Raw genomic sequence first — 21,085 nt, 5'->3', positions numbered from 1 at the left:
GGTTTTGTTTGTTTAATTCTAGTTTTCTTCCCTTTCTTATTAAACTGTCCTTATCTCAACTCACAAGTTCTCACACTTCTACCTTTTTTCAGTGCTCTCCCCCATCCCGCTATGCAAGAGTGAGTGAATGGCTGTGTGGTGCTTAGCTGCCTGCCACAACATGCTCTCCCAGAGATAAAGGGCTGAAAGGACATTGTATAGCTGATTGTAAAATGAAAACAAAAACAAAAACAACCAACCCTAACGCTTAGCTTTTCTCCTTATATTTACATTTTTCTATCTCCAAACGCAGAATATTTTCCCCCCATCCATCAAAGGTTTGAACCACAAAATTCAAGCAGTACAATAAATATTTAAATTGTGATGAATTTGAATTATAATTGACTTTTTCGGTAACTATACTTCTAGCTACACACTCATTTTTATCCATGGAATACATGGTTACATATATAAGTACAGGTGTTAACCCCAAGCTTTGTGTCCACATCAAAAGGGCAATAAATGATATTTGAAATAATTTTACTTTGCTTTTAAGGCACCACCTCAGAGGGAAAATAAACACACACACACACGTAATCCACAGTTATGGGAACAAGAAGAAATAAAAACTGAACTGTTCAGGAAAAAAAGCACTTGGAGCAATTTGGCTCGTGTTGATTGCAGTGTTGGTGAACTCACCTTTTTCATCCTTTTCTATACATTCATGTAATCCATGCTGGGGCTGCTGGTGTTCATGTATGTCTCTGTAAAGCAAGCTTTTCTTAATTTAAAACAGACAAATCTAATCACAGTAATTTGTGCATTCATATATCCCAAGACTGGGAATTAAATTTGAATCCCTACTAAAGAAAACAGAAATGAGTAAATGAAGGTCACTTTGAAGCCTTATATACTCTACAGTCTCTCTCTTCTATCTCCCGAAATAACTTCTACTTCCCCAAATATGGTCTTTATTACAATATTCAACAAAAAATTCTAGTCACGCACCAAATTTCACTTAGACACTGGACATGTCAAGAATTTGGGGATTTTATTTTGCTGGTTTCCTCAGGTACATAAAAATCTAATCTGGAGCTGTCATTTTTCCACACATCTGCATTGAATCCACTAAGAGGATTAATACTGAACAACAAGATATAGGTTTTAAATATTTTGTAAGCAATAGGTATAGAAATATGTTGACATGGTTGGAAAGTCATAAATCCATAGTAGTGTATTATACTAGTATTCCTTTCTAATGGAAATGAAATAGTTGCAATTAGCTCAGTTCAGACTTATACCCAGAAATTTAAATTCTATTGCCTAGCAAACATGGCTGTTTGATGTAGGTATGAACATTATTTCCTACATGATGATCTTTGTCTTGTCAAGGAGAGCAGAGTTAGCAGTATATCCCTTCTTCTTCCTCTCAGACATTTTTCAGTAGGAAGAAACCTAATCACCTGCAGGGGCAGAAGAAATATGCTGTGTTTCATACAACGCAACGTAAATCATCAGTCTTTGCTGTATCAAATAATACCCAACTTGTTTTCTTATCCAACTGGAATCACTGGTGTCACAACTGGCAGTCAGTGCTTGCCTGCCAGTGATCACACAGAGCCTCTTTATTTGTTCCAGTGAGCAGATTTAATCAGTGCCTTGAACATTTGGGACAGAGATTGGAATTGCTTCAAAAGAAGTGAGAAAAGGACTGTGCTCCTAGTAAGTTATTCTTTAGGTTTATCACACTTAACTGAAAAGAAACACTATTTGCAGGTTCTTGACCCCATTTTTGATGTACGTTGCATATGTTCATCATACTCAGAATATCACTTACTACTACTTCAGCCTCTCTGGTACCTTGTTGGATCCTGTGTTACCCAACCATGACGATGAGACATCAACCATGTTGATAAAACATGATGAGACTAATAATACCCAACAACCACTAGTGTGTCAGAGGTGACACACATGTAGCAAAAGGCAGTTTAAATCTAAACTTTTTTTTTTTAATAGATAAATTACTATTATTATTTCTTTGATGTGGAACTGGGGCAAATGGATCCCATCACAAAAACAGCTGACAGGCAGAGAAATGAGCCGACATCTCCGAAGTCCCTGTTGTGCTCTCTTTTTGGCTATGTGATTAGGCCTTCCCTAAGATAATAAAAACTGTATTCATGAAGCCAGAAGAGGCAGCTAACACATTATCTCTGTACTAAAGATTTGTATCTGTGGTAACAGGACTATTAACTTATCTGATTTCATTTAGCGATGTCAGGTTAGCCATCACGCCTGTAGTCTGACAAATTACTTTTACATTCTCCTTTGAGAAGCAAAATGGGTGAAAATGATATTAGTATTGTTGTATTTTTGTTAAATCAGCATCCTGATAAGAGGGTTTTATGCTTAAGAATTCCAAATCACACAAAGCAGTGGTCTGGTCCTCGCCTGCTGACCTGCGGCACGTTTCCTCAGGCTGGCACTGCCAGTGGAGATAATCATCTAAACAGGAAAAGCCATTCCCAGAGTGAATGGGCAGCCATTGTTATCCATCTTTTCTCAAGTTGGTTAATGGGGAAAACAACAATGGAACAGCAGTAGAACCAATACAACAAACTTGATTTTTCTACTAAATGTTTTTTTGTGCCAAACCCATTTCTTATGCTGAGGAAGAAGCTATAATAAAGTTTTACTGCAGACAGTCAGACACGTTTTTGAATGTCAGCACTGAAATACAAACCAGCATAAGCTGCTTTAGAGTGAGAAACCAGGGTATAGGGAGGAAAAGAACAACTCAACGAAGAAATAGGCCATTACAGTTTGCAACATTTAGGATTAACTTGGATACCACAAATTTAAAATGCAGCTTGTGTAAATCCTGTTTTCCACTAAAGCAAAACTCTTACTGCAAATAGATATTAGGGGCACCGTTTTCATAGTCATGATTTTTTCCTAAAAAGCGTAAGTAATACAAGCTTAAGTAATACATCAGGAAAGCCAGCTCCAGCCAGATCCCCACACCTCACCCCGCAGGCATGCAATGCAGCTCCACATGTCAAAGCGCGCGCTCTGAATTTCCAGGCAATTTAAATTGTCCACAGTTGTTTTTAAGCTTTTTGCACAAGCCAAGGTCTTGCATTTAAGCCTTGTCCCAGGCAACCTCCAACCCCACAGAAGCGATGCAATGCCCACATCCCTGCTCACTGCCCTCCCTGCAGCATGACCCCACAACCAGCAAGGAGCGTGCAGGGGCTGTGCTGGCCAAATGCCTCCAGACCTGGCATTGCTAAGGTGCACAAGCATGGAATTGTGGCCACTCAGTTATGTTGGGACACCTGAGGCCTTGAATTGGTGTCTATCTCCTTTTTTGAAAGCTACATGAAATGTCACAAAGGGGCAGCTGTGTGCCAATCCCGTCCACTCCCCAGCCCACCTCTGTTCCAGCACAGCAAAGAATATCTGAAAGCACCCAGCCCACACCTGCTTTCATTTACAGTTACTAGTCTTTTTGAATCCTTGCATTGTTTTTGAATTTGGTATTATGAAAAATATAATGCCCTTTACATCACTGTCCTTAACCTTGCACCCTATCTCTGTCAGGGAGATGCTAAAGGAAGGTGAAACCACAAATGGGGTTGGTTTCTGATTGCTCTGTAAAATACACTGGCACTTGCTTCTTTTTATCAACCTGAGGATGAATGTTGCAATACCTAAACACATAACCAGGCTAAGCACACGAGGTTATTAAAACCAATAAAGTCCAAGTCAAAGATTTATTTCATAAGTGATTCATCTGATAAGAATGTACTGGGGTCACTGAGGACTTCATTTGTTAAGAAGATAGTTAAGAAGTTGTAAAGATAGAAGGGCCACTTGATCTGAAAGGGTTTATGATATGAACTTGCAGGTCAGTTAAGAACCCAGGACCAGGCACTGCTGCTCACAGAAAGCTGGGAGGTGCAGGGAGGTCTGGAAGCTGGGAAGGAAAATACATAAGGAAAATGGAGCAGATTTACATCAGACATAAAGCCTGTTAAGTCCTAGATACCAATGTCAGTTACAGTAAACTCTCTTACCTCATATGGATTGCCTTGGATGTGGAGTAATTACACATGAAGAAATTGCTCATCAAAGCAGAAAACTCACTCTCAGGCTGGGACCATTCGTTAGAAATCCTGAGCACAGTTTTCATGGGATTCAAATTTAGCCCTACTAGTTCTTGAACCAAAATTGCCAGATTTGTTACTCACAGCCCTGGAGACATTCTCCCTGGCTCGGGCTCTCACATGGCATTATAAATTGTATTTGCCAGCCAGTTCCTGATTCAGCTGTCGAACATAATTGAGCTGCTGGTTGCCAGTGATGGAGGAGATGCCCTCTCCTAACCATGTCTGAACACAGCCTCCGTGCCTGTGCCAGGACAGGTCCTGCTGGGAGCTCCCTGCAGAAGGCTGCCAGCGCTTCCCGCTGCAAAGAGGTCTGCAGGTGCTGCTGGAGGAGGTTTGGTGCCCTGCTGCCTGACGTGGGAAAGGGGCCCTCTCTCCTGCTGGAGACAGCATCTTGCAGTCATCATCAGAGGCTTGCAGTCTCTGCGAGTGAAGTGGGATGAGCCGGGCCACAAGTTTCTGGAACCAATACACTCTTTAGGCAGACCTTCAAAATTCAGATCTGGAGGAATTTAGCCAGTGCCTCCACCTATTTCTGCAGGTTTTCTTAAGACATTTTTTCGTTCCTTCATCATCTTCTCTCAGTGATATTCCTTAAGTACAAAATAACAGAGCATTATTGCTTGAACAGATCAACAGTGCATTAGAAAACTGTGACTACACCAAGCAGATGTTTATTCTGTAATGAAGGTTTACCATATTTTTTCCGATGAGCTTATATTTATACAGACATGTGAGAGAGGGAGTTAGGAGAATCTTATCAAGTAGAGATAGAGAGCTGACAGCATTAAACTAGGATGCTACTTAGTGTCTTTACTAACTATGATGCATTGTGCAAATTAACTAAAGCAGGAAGCCTTGGGCCCCTTACCAAGGTCAGTCTCCTAATAAGTGTGAGCCTATCTTAAGAAACTGGGAGAAACTGGTCCTGCAGATGGACAAGAGCCAAGGAGCAACTGAGTCTGTGCAAAGACAAGAGGTCAGCTACTGGTGAAGAGGAAGAGCCATCAGTCTTCACAGAATCACAGAATCGTCTAGGCTGGAAGAGACCTCCAAGATCATCTAGTCTAACCTCAGCCCTAACACTAACAAGTCCTACACTAAACCATATCACTAAGGGCTACATCTAAACGTCTTTTAAAGACCTCCAGGGATGGTGACTCAACCACCTCCCTGGGCAGTCCATTCCAATGCCTAACAACCCTTTCAGTAAAGAAGTTCTTCCTAACATCCAACTTAAACCTCCCCTGGCGCAACTTTAGCCCATTCCCACTCGTCCTGTCACCAGGCACGTGGGAGAATAGACCAACCCCCACCTCTCTACAGCCTCCTTTAAGGTACCTATAGAGAGCGATGTGGTCGCCCCTGAGCCTCCTCTTCTCGAGGCTAAACAACCCCAGCTCCCTCAGCTGCTCCTCATAAGACTTGTTCTCCAGACCCCTCACCAGCTTCGTTGCCCTTCTCTGGACTCTCTCGAGCACCTCCATGTCCTTCTTGTAGCGAGGGGCCCAAAACTGAACACAGTACTCGAGGTGCGGCCTCACCAGAGCCGAGTACAGGGGGACAATCACCTCCCTAGACCTGCTGGCCACACTGCTTCTTATGCAAGCCAGGATGCTGTTGGCCTTCTTGGCCACCTGAGCACACTGCTGGCTCATATTCAGCTGCCTATCAACCAGTACTCCCAGGTCCTTCTTGGCCAGGCAGCTTTCCAACCACTCATCTCCCAGCCTGTAGCGCTGCTTGGGGTTGTTACGTCCCAGATGCACGACCCGGCACTTGGCCTTGTTGAACTTCATGCAGTTGACCTCAGCCCATCGGTCCAGCCTATCCAGATCCTCCTGCAGAGCCTTCCTTCCCTCGAGCAGATTGACACACGCGCCTAACTTGGTGTCATCTGCAAACTTACTGAGGGTGCACTCAATCCCCTCATCCAGGTCATCGATAAAGATATTAACGAAGACCGGCCCCAGCACTGAGCCCTGGGGGACTCCACTAGTAACCGGCCTCCAACTGGATTTGGCTCCATTCACCACAACTCTTTGGGCCTGGCCATCCAGCCAGTTTTTAACCCAACAAAGCGTACGCCAGTCCAAGCCACGAGCAGCCAGTTTCTTGAGGAGAATGTTGTGGGAAACGGTGTCAAAAGCCTTACTGAAGTCAAGGTAGATCACATCCACAGCCTTCCCCTCATCCACCAAGCGCGTCACTTGGTCATAGAAGGAGATCAGGTTCGTCAAGCAGGACCTACCTTTCATAAACCCATGCTGACTGGGCCTGATTGCCTGGTTGCCCTGCAAGTGCCGCGTGATGACACTCAAGATAATCTGCTCCATGAGCTTCCCTGGCACTGAGGTCAAGCTAACAGGCCTATAGTTCCCTGGGTCTACCCTCCAGCCCTTCTTGTAGATGGGCGTCACGTTTGCTAGCCGCCAGTCGACTGGGACCTCCCCTGATAGCCAGGACTGCTGATAAATGATGGAAAGCAGCTTGGCCAGCTCCTCCGCCAGTTCGCTCAGTACCCTCGGGTGGATCCCATCTGGCCCCATCAACTTGCGTACATCCAAGTGCTGTAGCAGGTTGACAACCATTTCCTCATGGATATCGAGGGCCACATCCTGCTCCCCATCCCCTTCCACCAGCTCAGGGTACCAGGTATCCAGAGAACAACCGGTCTTGCCGCTAAAGACTGAGGCAAAGAAAGCATTGAGCACCTCAGCCTTTTCCTCATCTTTTGTAACTAAGTTTCCCCCCGCATCCAGTAAAGGATGGAGATTCTCCTTAGTCCTCCTTTTTGTGTTGATGTATTTGTAAAAACGTTTTTTGTTATCTTTAACGGCAGTAGCCAGATTGAGCTCCAGATGAGCTTTGGCCTTTCTAATTTTGTCCCTGCACAGCCTCGCAACATCCTTATAGTCCTCTTGAGTAGCCTGCCCCCTTTTCCAAAGATTATAAACCCTCCTTTTTCTCCTAAGCTCGAGCCACAACTCTCTGCTCAGCCAGGCCGGTCTAGTTCCGCGTCAGCTCGTCTTTGGGCACGTGGGGACAGACCACTCCTGAGCCATTAAGATTTCCTTCTTGAGGAGTGCCCAGCCTTCCTGGACTCCTTTGCCCTTCAGAACCTCCTCCCAAGGGACTCTGCCAACCAGTGTCCTGAACAGCTCAAAGTCAGCCCTCGGGAAGTCCAAGACAGTGGTTTTACTGGTTATCTTCATCTCCACAACCCCCGACGACCACCACCAGAATACATTGCGCAACTGCAGATGGGAGGAGTTTATGGAAATGACTCCTTGGAACTAATTTTAATATGAAGCAGGGGGGAGGGGGAGAGGGACACAGGACAGGTTATGAATATGTATAGGCGTATTGTGAAACTTCATGCATATGTAACTCTTTACTGCATATAACCAAGCCAAGTTGCCGCGTCAGGCACGCACAACTTTGGCGAGACTACCCCCCGTTCTGCCCAGTGCTGAATAAACATACCTACTTTACAATCTTACTGATTGTGGAGTCCGTTTTCTGCAAGTCACGTAATTAAACTGAACACTTAGTTGAAAGAGTTTATTTATCTTGCTAGGAATATTTCATTCTCCCTGCACCCTCCTCTGCCTCCTTCCCGTTCTGCTCCCATGACAGCCTCACTCTTTCCTGAAAGTTACCGTATAGTTTTGCAGTGATTCATATCCGTCGGGTTCTTCCTCTTCCCTAACTTCACAATCATTTGACCTTTCACTGACATCATGACAATGGTCTTACGGTGGTGACAGCTCAACTATAAAATGCATTGTTCCTAAAATGAGCCAAACCTGGTCCTTACAAGAGTAGACCGAACAAAGGACTCAAAGCGCTTGAGACAAAGTATTTTGAGGCTGCTTTTGCAAGCAGGTTAATATGAAGTCAGGTCACACCTACGCCTATTTTTTCCCCCAGCCATATAGCCACACCTTCTTATGCTAACAGTCTCCCAGCTGGTCTGAGTGTGGAAGTCGTGTGAATATAACCATAGGAAGAGATAATTTTTTGTGTTGGAAAACAAACAAACAAAAAAATCAAGGCAAAATTACTATGTGCCACTGGTTCCAACTACTGCAGCTAAAAGCAAACAATTTTAGCTTACAAAAAGCTTTTGTGGATCACGTACAACTTTAGGTGTAACACTTACCAGCACATTTAACGTCAGCTTATCAGCCTGGTGTTCTCTGCTGTTTCTGAACAAATCCTGTGCCAGAAGACACACCCTGTCTGTTTACACAAGAACTGCTCTCTGCAGTCAGTTTTCCAAGCCCTGTTTTTTTTCTGGTCTCTTGGCCTCACATTATTTTCCTGAATTGTTAATGTTTCTCTGTCACACGCTGTTTACTGTTAGTTAGCAAAGCCAGAAGAAAACACACCTGTTCAAGGTCTCCTTAACACGAAGCGCAGTACCACTTCCCATGTGCTTTTAATTATGTGAGCACAGGTCTGATAGTACAATGATGACAAATGTCCACGTGGATGAAGGGCATTGGGAATGATGTGTTGTGCAGACCATCAAAAATAAAAGGTGTCTCTAATTTTCTATTAGGCTATATAAAGAAAGCAAAGGAATCAAACTGTGATACCGCATTGACTTCGCTGGGACAACATCCACAGCACAGGTGTCAGAAGGATGAAAGACACTGTGCACCACAAGTTCCTGTTGGCCTTTCACTTTTCTGGTGTATTATCTTGCTGCCCTTGACAGTCTGCAGTGATAAGGGCTGTGACAAAGCTGTCTGATAGGCAACCATTTAATGTATTAGTGTATTTGCTAAATTATTAATTCAAGTAATAACCTGATTGTTCTGCATCCCACTAAACTTGTCTTTATCTACCTGTTGCACTGTCAGAGCATTGGAGTGATGCCACTCCCACATGGTGGGCTCAATTATTTTAAGTGGAAATGTTTCAGAACAAAATAAATATCAGAACGAAAGAGTTCCAAGCTCTGAGAAGTTTAAAGTGCATATCTGGTTCTTGATTCAAATACATTTTAAAAATTCCCTCGCATCACAAACACTAATGTTGTCTAACCCTAGCCCTATGTTGGAGGAAAACTTACAGTTCCAGGTGGGGGATTGCTGCCCTGGTGCTGAGCAATGCTGAAGGTTAGGGAAGGCATCCCTTGTGGCTCTTACTGAGTTCCCATATGCTCAAAGCCTTTATCTACAACTACATGAAACTAGAGGTAGGACAGAAGGTGGAAAAAAAAAAAGCTCAAAAAACATATTTTTCACTTCTATCCTATACACTCAGGAAGCTGTCTGTATAATAGCAAAAAAATCCCTCCTGAAAATGAAAGGAAATAGGATTACTCTTTCTAAAATAAAACAGTATTTTGTCACTTTGAATCCTTCTCTTGGATTCAGAAGTAGCAATAAAAAATGCTCGAAACATTCAGTTGAATTCTAGAAATGCATGAAGCATATGAAGCATTTCTGGAAATGATCCTTAGTCTGATCTCAGACTGCATTTCTTATTTCAGTCCTTTATGGCCCTTATATCAGGGGCATAATCATTAAAGATGGCTGCACAAAATGATTCCTGATGGCAAAATAAATGTAATTCTTCATTGGGCATGAGATGAGACATGGGTAGAAAGGTAACACATTCATTAGAATTGTCTAAAAATTCCCCAAGCTTCTGTGAGCAATTCATGAACAACTGGGAAAATACTTATGAAGCAACACTGGAACTTACCATATACACACCAACGTTTTCTTTCTCACCTGAAACAAACAAACAAACAAACAAAAGACAAAACAAAACAAAAAGATATCCAGGTTAATTTCTGACTAGAGAGGAGTATTTCTGTGTGGAGCAATGGCTACCAGTGGTACCTTGTGGTTTTTATTTTAACACAAAACAACCGTACTGTAAGTACAGCACTTACCTGATGTGGTCGGCATGGAGTAAAAAGGCCCTGCCAGTAATATCTCAGGGTGGAAACATGCATCAAGCTAACATGTCCTGTTGAAATGACTTGTGGGATATTTTTTTTTCCTTCAATAACTGCCATTTGCTGTAATAAAAACACTGTTAGTCGTGCTATGACTGACCGACAGAAAGTTAACGATGGATCATTTGTGGTGAGGCCATCCCTATTTTCCAGCCTCGTGTTCCCAAAACGCAGGGGGAAGGGAAGCCTCGGCCTGGGGCCAGCTGGGTGGCAGCGACATTCTCGTGGGGCCACCTTGTGGCTCCCTGCACTTCTCTGTCCTTTGCTTTTCCATAATGCCATTGTGCTTTCTTGCACACTAAGCCTAGCCTGTCAACGTTTACTAGCAAGCACAGTCAATAATGTCCCACAGGTGAGCAGGGACGTTCCTCCCAGTTAGGATGTCATGTGAGAACTCAGGTGGTCTCGATGATGTCTTTTATTACATAGTTATTTGAGGATTAATACAATAAAATATGTATATTATAAAGCCAATACTGACAAAGTAGCCAGGTCAGCACCAGTGCTGCCTTGCTCCATGGCCAGTCCTGGGATGTGGTTCCACATGGGAAACAGTGCTCTGATACGAAACTTGCTGGGACCTTTTTAGGTTCATTGCAGTGGATAGTCCCAGGTACAATAACACTGCAGGTTCAGTACAAAATCTGTATCATTCAGGTAGACTTCATGGGTATCAAGGCAAATTCCTACAGAAATACTAAAATGTCAGTGTTCGTACTCCTTTGTAAGAAGAAAATGGAAGAGAATGAGGGTGAGAAGTCTCTTTTACCATTTTTGCAAAGAGACTGGAATGTAAGACCTAGTTGTGAATGGAGATGAATTTTCGATGGCAACCCAGGAGATGCACAACAATGAAGTCACCTGCAGATGCCCTCTTCGCAGTGCCAAGAGTTTCCTCTTGAACGTCTATTCCAAAGGAATGGACACATTTTTGGGTACAGTCACTGGGCATGTGTCAGTCTGTCCATCTGACCTTTATTTTGTAAGAGGTTAGTACTGTGCTTACAAACGCACCCTAACAAATATGGAAAAGATAGCAGAAAATTGTATCTGTCCTGGCTGTCTCTCTCTCTCTCAAAAAAAAAAAAAAAAAAAAAAAAAAAAGGTATTAGTCTCTTTAGCAAATTGTTTTGTTAGCTTCATTTAAGAAGAGTGAAGGAATAAAATGGTGGCAAATAAACAAGTCCATCTCACAGCAATTGCTAACAGAGTACCTCAACAATGATTTGGCATTAAGGAAGCTATTCTTAAGAGGGATCAAGTTTAGCAAAGCATCTTGGATTTCAGGAAAAATAACAAATCTCTTTTCACAGAATATAGGGTAACTTTTCCTAAGGATCTAAAGTCCTTACCTCTACCCTGGAGCCACTTTTAAGGAAGGGAAAAGTACATTTAAAAGCCTAGAGCTGATCTTTGAATTAAACTAGTATGTATCATTCTAACAGAGAATATATCATTCTAATTGAAAGGAAAGCAATACAAGTAAGAAGACTGTTAATAGGAGGAAATTGCATTTTGTTTTTCCTAAAGAGAGATACCACTTATCTCCATTAGAAAATGATTATTTTGCATCATTTCTAGGTTTGTCTAATTCTAAAATAAATAATTAAAAAGATCTTTTTCAATATACTCATCAAAGTAATTCAAAGAAAAGCACTTTCACATACCACAAATTATTAGATAACCAAAGATCTCAGAGCCTGCAGAGATGCTGTGTTGCTACTCTTGCCATGGACAAAGCAGCTCCCTCCCAGGTACTGGTGTCACCTGGGGTAGTGGCAGTACTGGGGGTTTCCATCTCCGTCCATGGTGATAGACCACGATGATACGGCACATGGACAAAGCTATTTCACTAAGAGAAAACTTCCCCACACTTCTAGGGACCCCACCACAAAGCAGTTTCCTTTAGACACATCACTTTGTTTCTGCAGAAGGTGGGGAATGCCTTGGGACTGCAGCTTCTCCCCTCCCCACCTGTGGAAGTTGTAGAGATGTTCCAGGTGCAGAATAGATTTTGGACCGACAAAAAGAAGAACCCTCTTTATGGTAGACTGGATTCTGCCTGTGCATCTACCAGATCTCACAAAATACGTCACCATGACTCACCTGTAAATTGCGGGCAATAAAGACAATCAAGCATCTTATGCCAAAGGTTTAATATCAGGCAACAAAGAAAAAATCCTCCATTTAAGTTTAGAAATCAATTAGAGGTTAAAAGCATGTTGATCTTTAATCAGTGTCCTGGGTACACCTGTAGAAAGCTAAATATTCTAATAATGAACTGTTGCTGCCACCTACTGCACACAAGAATTATGTACTACCCAGATCCACAGCTAGCCATCAAATGGGAAAGTAGTCGCTTGGCTGAATTAAGTAAAATTTCTCTTTCATTAGAACAAACGTATTTCTTTCTAGATGTTCAGGACGTGACTCTGCTTTAGACAGTATCTGTTCTCCTTTGGGGGAATACAAAATTCTTTGGAGCGCCACTCATGGCATTGGGGAATTGTGAAACGGGGGTTTTGTAAAGAGTTCATGTAGCTTCCATCACATGAAATTCATTGGCGTTAATAAGAACGTTAGTAGAATTTCTTATTACGTAGAAAATGTTTGTAGTACATTAACTTTTCTTTAGTAATATCACTTAGGATTTCATCGTTTGGCAGCATAAATTCCTGCCCTCCCATGGCAACTGTAGTTTAAGTGAAGAACTTCCAGTTGAAAAACTGCTGGCATTGGCACTAGATTTATACCAGGATGCTGAAGTTAGGACCAAAGTCAAGCAGGCTGCTGAGGAAGTTCTCCTAGTCAGCAAGAGCTGCCCCAGCCCCTCTGCTTTGTTTTATTCAGGGACTTAGCCTGTTTCTGTATGTCTCAGAAGCTGTCCCTGGCTGTAAACAGGGGCATTCATACATCCCTACACATCTGTTACTTTTTTCCTTTAAAAAAATAAAAAAAGAAAAAGAAAAAGAATGTATATTAGCATACAAAACCAGCAACAAAATCACTAAGCACAAGAAATACAATACCATCATCTGGTTGCAATATATAAAATATATAAAAGTATGCATCATTCACCTACAGGGCATATGTGGATACTCATGGCCAAATTCAGCCCTGCAGGTAAAGACAACCTTGTTTTGTATTGACTTCAGTGTGTTTGAACACATTTGCATTAAAGATGTCTTTGGCTGCTAAGGGTCATCAGAGGGCTGGAAACTGGAAGAAGAGTGGCTGATAACCCAGGACCAGCTGCTCTCACCAGGCCCTGAGTTCAGCCACACACACCACGAGTACAAGAACATGGTGTTACATGAGACCCAACACTGTTGCTACAGTACAGTTACTTCTGTATAAGGTAGCAAGGTGATTTAAAGGGATAAATTAAAACAGCAATCTGGCTCTTTTCACAGAATCATCTAGGTTGGAAGAGACCTCCAAGATCATCTAGTCCAACCTCTGCCCTAACACTAACAAGTCCTACACTAAACCATATCACTAAGGGCTACATCTAAACGTCTTTTAAAGACCTCCAGGGATGGCGACTCAACCACCTCCCTGGGCAGCCCATTCCAATGCCTAACAACCCTTTCAGTAAAGAAGTTCTTCCTAACATCCAACTTAAACCTCCCCTGGCGCAACTTTCGCCCATTCCCCCTCGTCCTGTCACCAGGCACGTGGGAGAATAGACCAACCCCCACCTCTCTACAGCCTCCTTTAAGGTACCTATAGAGAGCGATGTGGTCGCCCCTGAGCCTCCTCTTCTCCAGGCTGAACAACCCCAGCTCCCTCAGCCGCTCCTCATAAGACTTGTTCTCCAGACCCCTCACCAGCTTCGTTGCCCTTCTCTGGACTCTCTCGAGCACCTCCATGTCCTTCTTGTAGCGAGGGGCCCAAAACTGAACACAGTACTCGAGGTGCGGCCTCACCAGAGCCGAGTACAGGGGGACAATCACCTCCCTAGACCTGCTGGCCACACTGCTTCTTATGCAAGCCAGGATGCTGTTGGCCTTCTTGGCCACCTGAGCACACTGCTGGCTCATATTCAGCTGCCTATCAACCAGTACTCCCAGGTCCCTCTCGGCCAGGCAGCTTTCCAACCACTCATCTCCCAGCCTGTAGCGCTGCTTGGGGTTGTTACGCCCCAGATGCAGGACCCGGCACTTGGCCTTGTTGAACTTCATGCAGTTTTCCTCAGTCTGCATTAGATGAAGTCAGGAGTAAAAGGACTGAATTTAGTAGAATTACACCAGTGTGTAACTAGTGAGAAGAGCAAATTGCCGTGTTAACTGTACCTCTCTGCAAAACTATAAATTTCCACAGGAGGGAGCTTCTTGCCCACTAAACCCATAGGTAGAGAACACGGAAACGTACCAGGAGGGGAGATAGCAGTGCTTCCCTGGAGCTCACCACTGCAGCTGGCTCTAGCCTGATCTGCTGCTAGGAATTATAGTGAGAGCTGGTAAGAAAACGGTTAACAAATAATGATGATTGTCAGAGCTTGTTAACCACAATTATTTTCAAGACATATGTAAATCTGTATAAATATCCAAGTCTGATATATAATCTAAAACATACTGTTTAAATCTATAAGCGTTCCTGAGCTAATTTCACTATGGGAACATTAGTTGCTGCTTCCTGGCTTCACTGTGTTTGAATTCATATCCATGAACATTAAATTAAAATTAGTCTAAATATTTGTTGAGAATTAATCACCTGATAAATTTAGCTCTTTTTCATTTTTATGAATAATTCATCATCTCCTCTCCCTTCCGTTGATGTGTTTGGTTATTTACAAGAATTGAATTACCAGTTCACGCTACAAAATCCTGCATTCCAGGGGATTTGTAAAATCTTCTCCTTGTGAACCTGACTGGTGATTATGGCAGCGTTTGGTTTTACCACCAGTATTTTATGGTGCTGTTCTGCTTCTTGAAGGACTCATTGCAGTTTTTAAGAGAGATGTAAGCAACATTGCACAGCAAATACTTTGCAACAAAAGCTTTTCTGTGTATATCTTGTGTGTATCATGGATGTTCCTAGACAGGAAGCCTGTATTAGTAAAAGCCTGTTGGTGTGAATGATTAGGAACAATATTATGAGGTGTGACTGCAGGAATGAACAGCTATTTAAAACTTACCTGAAATAGAAAAAGCTGCTATTGCATAGTCCTGTCATTCCCTTTGCCAAAGGGAAAGAACAATTCTGTCCCTGGAAGGCGTTTTGCTCTAGAGTGGCCTGAGGTAAGGCTGAATGAGAAGTTATCTACCACCAGATATTAGGAAGAGGACAAAAAAAAAAAAAAAAAAAAAAACCACCAAGATTTTTGTTCATGGGAACAAGAATCCTTCACACTAAACAGTTCAAATGTTAAGTGATTTGTGCACCTCTAGCACATAGGGGATGACTCTCTCTCAAACCTTATTTCCTGCCTTCAGTATAGGCAGTGAAAATCCAGATTTTCTGAATGGAATTTGTGTTCCCCACTCTAGTGTTGGAAGCCTAATTTCTGGCTGCTGCTCATTAAATAAGTCTTTGCCATAAAATTAAATTACTAGCAAACATATTTCCCTTTTTTTCAACTTACTTAAATAGATACCATCTTGAAGTTCCCATTGGGTGATGTCTTTATATTTGTTGCTTTCAAACTCAGTTTGTTGCTATTAATTAAATAACAAATCAGAAAATTACTTCTAAAATTATGAAAAAGCAAAAGCAAAACCCACACAACACACCTTCATGTGGTTAGTAACTGGTACCAGCACTCACAGAGCATCAAAGGGTTCTTTAAACATAGACTTTCATCAGTGACGCTGCAAGCCTTCATCTAATCTTTCATGATTTCCCATGCAGGAACATCAAAAGGGAAAGAAGAGAATAGCACTGTTCCAAAGCAACAGTGCTCTGTGGGAGAAGTATATGTTTAGCTACAATGCATATGAAATGTAAGTGGCAAATTATTATTTACATGAGAAATATTTTAATAAACAACATCATTAGCTCCCTTTCTTTTCCTGTACGGAACAAGGATTTGTGCAGTTTAAAATGATGTCCAAAGCTCAAGGGATTTCTGGAAGAAAATGAAAAAGAATTAGAAAGTATCTAACATATAAGTCTTCAAAGCAAGAAGATCAATTTATGTTCATTTTTACTTACTGAAACACATTCTGCATATTTTATTGTTTCTGTCATCCTGTTATAATCCATCCAGAGAGTTTTCAAAGAACATTAAGTCCTACAAATAAACAAACTGTGAATGTAAGGAAGGTACAAAAATGCAACAATTAATGTCAAAAGTCATGTTTGTAGGCTTTTATTACATAAAGTAATTAGGTCAGTCGATCAATTTATATTGTTTTGCTACTGAGCAGGCAGAGTTTCAGAGGACAATCCAAAAATCTTAAGTACCATGAGTTACATTTCTAACCTAATAAAAACTAAATATCTGAGCTGTTGCTGTTTTAAAGCAAATACTTTCTAGTGAATAATTTACATAATTTTGTCCTTTTGTGTTTTCTGATGTATTTACTGCAGATGACTGATACCATTGCATGCTACTATTAACATGTTAAAGTTGACAAAAGCAGCAAGCATTAAGAAAACTACAGTATTCTCTTTTTCGTATGTAATTCTTTTCTTACAATTAATTTCACAAGAGATTTTTTTATTTTTAGGAGAAATCATATGACCTGAATACTATACATGCAAAACACTCAACAGAGTTATTGAAGAGGCGGCTGCCTCCCTCCCCACCAAGGAGTCCCAGCTGGGGACCAGGTTTGAACAGTTAATTTTTGGAGGGTTGGTTTTGCCCTGGAACTTAAGAACTGGACTCAGCGTTTTAAATTGCCACCGGAGCTACCATAACCTTTGTTATGGATCGTACACCCGTACAAACACAGCAGATAAGAAGCTTGGGGGAGTTTGCTACATTTGATATTTGATCCTGTCATGCAAGATATTGAACTACACATAGAGTACTATTTTAAAAGTTTAATGAACAAAATATTACAAAAATAGAAAAACTAAAAATGGAATGACAAAAAATAAATAAATAAAAGGTTTCCAGTGAACTGTTATCCTTCAGGTAGTGGTTTGATTTTTCACTGCATGTATGCCTTTGTAGAATCACAGCTGACAGCAAGGGCCCCTTTGTTCCCACAGACTGCCCAGCTCCATGGGACTACCTCTTGATTTTTCATACTTACGATGAGGAAACATGCACCAATCATCACTGCCTTGATTTTCACATCAAGATCTACTGGGACCTGGATCCCAAAGTTGGCAGTGTTGGTAAAGACATTGTTTACAAATCCAGACCAGTACTTGGAAATTTTGCCAATTGTTGACATTTCATTGAGAACTTTTACCTGCACCAATGAAAGACAGGAAAAAAACTAAATGTAAATAAATCTAATACGCACTGATTATATCCGCACAGAATTAATGACTGCCCCAGTATGCAGAGTATGCCATAGTTGTCAGGCTGTTCTTTTCTTCTTGTCATTGAAATGCTCTATTAGTTTCAGATTTACTTTTAGGAATGGCACACAAGAAAGGGTCTCTCTTACACATTTGGAGATATCTTCAGAGATGATGGAAAAGTGGAGGAAGGCAATTGTGAAAATTTACACCAATTCTTCTTTCATAACAGATTTTATTCCCCATTTTGTGTTTCTGATGTGCTCCAAGTCACAGTAGCATCACTGCTGTGGACCACTGTCCCCCACAACTGACAGATATGTTCTTGATTATGCAGCCATCTTCATGTTTCTCAGACTATACTGAAAATTGGGACATTTCCTACTGAACTCTTCTGATGTGGCTAACAACACAGAAGTACTCTTATGAATCTTTAACTAAGGGAAAGAGCTTTGTTCACATTAGAAACCTCTGTCCATGGTTTCTTCAATCATCTCCCATTCTCCCTCTCATCTCATAGATCTCCCTCTAAATATTTCAGTGGTTTTTCAGAATTACTTTTCTCCTGACAAATGATGTTAAATGGATGCAGAATTGTCACTCCTGTTCAGAAAACACCTGCAGGAATCTGCACGTAGAAGTCAGGAACACCAATGCACATCGTTGTAGTTCTGTTCCCAAATTATTTCAGTGTACTTAATATTTTTAAGGGTAGAATAGTAGGATTTTTGAGTGAGAAATTCATTCAAAGCAGTAACCTTAAAATTCTTAACACTCATAAGTAACATACCTCAAACTCAACATCTTCAAAACAGCCACAGGTTGCATATGGGCCAATTATTTTTAGGACATCTTCTTTGCTTTCATTCTGTATAGTAAACTTAGGCAGAAAAGGGTCCCAGTTCTGTACAACGTATCCAGCTATTGTACCTGGTGGGGACTGCACTTCTAGCTATCAAACAAAGCAAAACAAAATCTTATAAACTAGCTTTATATTAGTGTATTTTTCCATAATACTGTATCATTTAGATAACTGCAAAATATTTATTTACTGAACGTAATTATGTATAATTTTACTGAACCATGAACTGGATATCTAATGGCTGTCTAATGGTGTTTTTAAATACAGTGAACAATGCAAACCTCAAAAGCTGCACCAGAAGCTAACATCAATGTGAGATTTGAGAAAAGTCATATAATGTAATACGAAAGTATTGTAATCAGCGAGTATCCTATAGGCTTTTTTATGAAGTAATTGTGCTACCAAGGACCTTTTTTTTCTAAAATCCTGATGCAGAACCAATAAAATAGGTAGGTGAGTCACCCTATAAAACATTTTCATAAAATAAGAAAGGTGCATGAGTAGAAGAGAAAAATGGAATGGAAAAATCTGATTCTGTGTTTTTCACTCAAAGAAGCTTTTTTTTTTTTTTTTTTTTTTCTGCAATTTCCAAGAAGTATATAGCCCGAAAGAGGCAGACCCATAGCACAATGCATCGGCTTTCTTGTATCTGCCTCCCAATCACACCCATGCACTGACGGCTCCAGGAATTTTTCATCTTTCCCACTCTGGGCTTGCAGTGAGTGACACACACCTGTAGCACTAACAGATGTTAGTCTGATCAGGGCAAACAGTGTTTTAGGGCATTACCTAACCGGAGAAATCTGTATTGTCAGATATAAGGGTCTATTTGGGATGCCCATGAGGGAAGAAGCATGCTGGGAGCATCACATGTAAAAGGATCTTGTTTGCCAATAATTGCTTCTAAATGAAGGCCTATTTGTAAGAATGGTCTTTAAAGGAAGTGAGAACATAGCCCGGTAGCCACTATAAGGGTTTTATTCTCCTCCCACTTGTAATGTTGCCTGGGCACACGCAGAGGCGAGAACAGAAGCCGCCCTCCGCACAGCCTGGGGCTGGGATGCGGCTGGGAATTCCTTTCTGCCATCCTCACTGAGGTCGCACAAAGCTTAATTAATGCTGAGCACATGCAGTGAGATGCTCGGACAAAAGGCAATTAGGCAGCACTCACCTCTTGCAGGAAGCAGGGGAACCAGCAGCTGTTGCATCTCAAGGGTCTATTCACTGTAATCACTTCTCGGCCTGAGTTATCAGCGATCCTTATGGTGAAAGACCTTATAGGCGAACACAAGTTACGATCAAAGCAACCATTTTCTTCCACTGCAAAGTAAACTCTTTGTCCCAAATGGTTTTTTATCTCATATTTGCTGCAGGTCTCTGTGCCAAGTATGGCTAATAAAGCAAAACAAGTCGGATGTTACCGTAACGTAATGTTAGAATTAGAGGTAGCCTCTGCCAAGACTCACCAAACTCAGCTTTGCATACAAGTTTACAGCTTCAGTCTTCTCTGCAGTATATATTCTAAATTCTATGAACAGAGACTATTTAAAAAAAAATGTTTTGAAATTACACAAAGTACAATAATAATGAAATAATAATGTCAGCTCTGTATTTTGAAAGAACATTTAGTTCAAAGACTTTGGTTTGCTGTACACTGAAGTATAGATCACAAAATAGAATTCATGTCCTGAGTTTTGGTTTTGGATTCTTCTTTGTAACCTGTGAGGAATAATGATATGAGGCTATCCCTCTTCATTGACAACTTGCACTCAGAGAGGTACCCAAGAATCAGGCCAAAAACATTTCAAGTGGGAGAAACGCATTTAAAAATGGTTTACTTGTAGAATTTGAAACTTCAAAATTTTGAGGAACTATGTAAATAAAATTATGCTTCATTTTGTTTTCTGACCTTTCTTTCTCTATTCACTTGTAGTATGTTAGTTGCTGTTAAGGACAACAACCATCTTTCCAATCCATGGAAAAAATTAATCTCTAATAACTTTGAGAGAGGGGTTTTAGGGCTGAAGCAGAGGCTCTTTGTAATCCTCCTTTCCTCATTTCACCATACTACCACCACATTAGAGGCCTGACGCAAGGTCAGCAGAAGGCTTTGCAATGACTCCGGCAAGATGGGGAGAAGACTTGAAAGCCCTTTGGAGATATCTGTGTACCAGCACCGTTAGAGCATGATAAGGATCGCACCATACCTTCAAGGAGCTCCACCTGCTGATGAATAATTATCCGGTCCAGCTGTTTAAAAACAAAAAACAAAAAACAAGGTAGTGAGTGTTGGAAGGGCCTACAGCTGCCAGTGATCACCTGCCCATTTATATTTCTTTCCCTTCAGAGTTCCTCAGAGAAGTCCTCACTGCCTGAAACTGTCCTCATCTATGAACTGGTTACAAATGTAGGAGAAAAACTCTTTGCCATGACATCCAGCTCCTCTGTGCTTATTGTCCCTCTGCCATACTCTGCTTTAGAAAACAATCACCAGTATTACAAAGCCTTAATTTCAGTCTACCTTGATTTCAGCCCACCTTCCAGTTTTATGTGACTTTTTGTGCATGTTTTTGTGCATTGCTACTTCCTTCTACTCAAAACCCTGGTAGGTATCAGAAACCTGACACAGGGTTTTGCCATTACTCACAGCTGAAGTCAAAAAGCATGTGGCAG

General features: G+C 41.4%; 1 protein-coding gene across 2 annotated transcripts in view; it reads right to left on the bottom strand.

The window, feature by feature from the left end:
- Positions 1–16,059: 16,059 nt before the first annotated feature.
- Positions 16,060–21,085, bottom strand: part of PLSCR5 (phospholipid scramblase family member 5) — a 64,521-nt gene continuing 59,495 nt past the window's right edge. For both annotated transcript variants that reach the window (XM_067002398.1, XM_013181566.3), the window contains 6 exons: positions 20,620–20,662; positions 19,584–19,804; positions 18,341–18,502; positions 17,337–17,498; positions 16,285–16,363; positions 16,060–16,198 (listed from right to left, as the gene is read on the bottom strand). In XM_067002398.1, the coding sequence (XP_066858499.1) occupies positions 16,325–16,363; positions 17,337–17,498; positions 18,341–18,502; positions 19,584–19,804; positions 20,620–20,662 (627 nt within the window). In that variant the 3' untranslated portion in view covers positions 16,060–16,198; positions 16,285–16,324. The remainder of the gene's footprint in view (positions 16,199–16,284; positions 16,364–17,336; positions 17,499–18,340; positions 18,503–19,583; positions 19,805–20,619; positions 20,663–21,085) is intronic.

The sequence above is a fragment of the Anser cygnoides genome, chromosome 9, assembly GCF_040182565.1.
Source record: "Anser cygnoides isolate HZ-2024a breed goose chromosome 9, Taihu_goose_T2T_genome, whole genome shotgun sequence".
Lineage (NCBI taxonomy): Eukaryota > Metazoa > Chordata > Aves > Anseriformes > Anatidae > Anser > Anser cygnoides.
The sequence above is the reverse complement of the archived record's forward strand: the minus strand, read 5'-3'. Positions and strand labels throughout refer to the sequence as shown.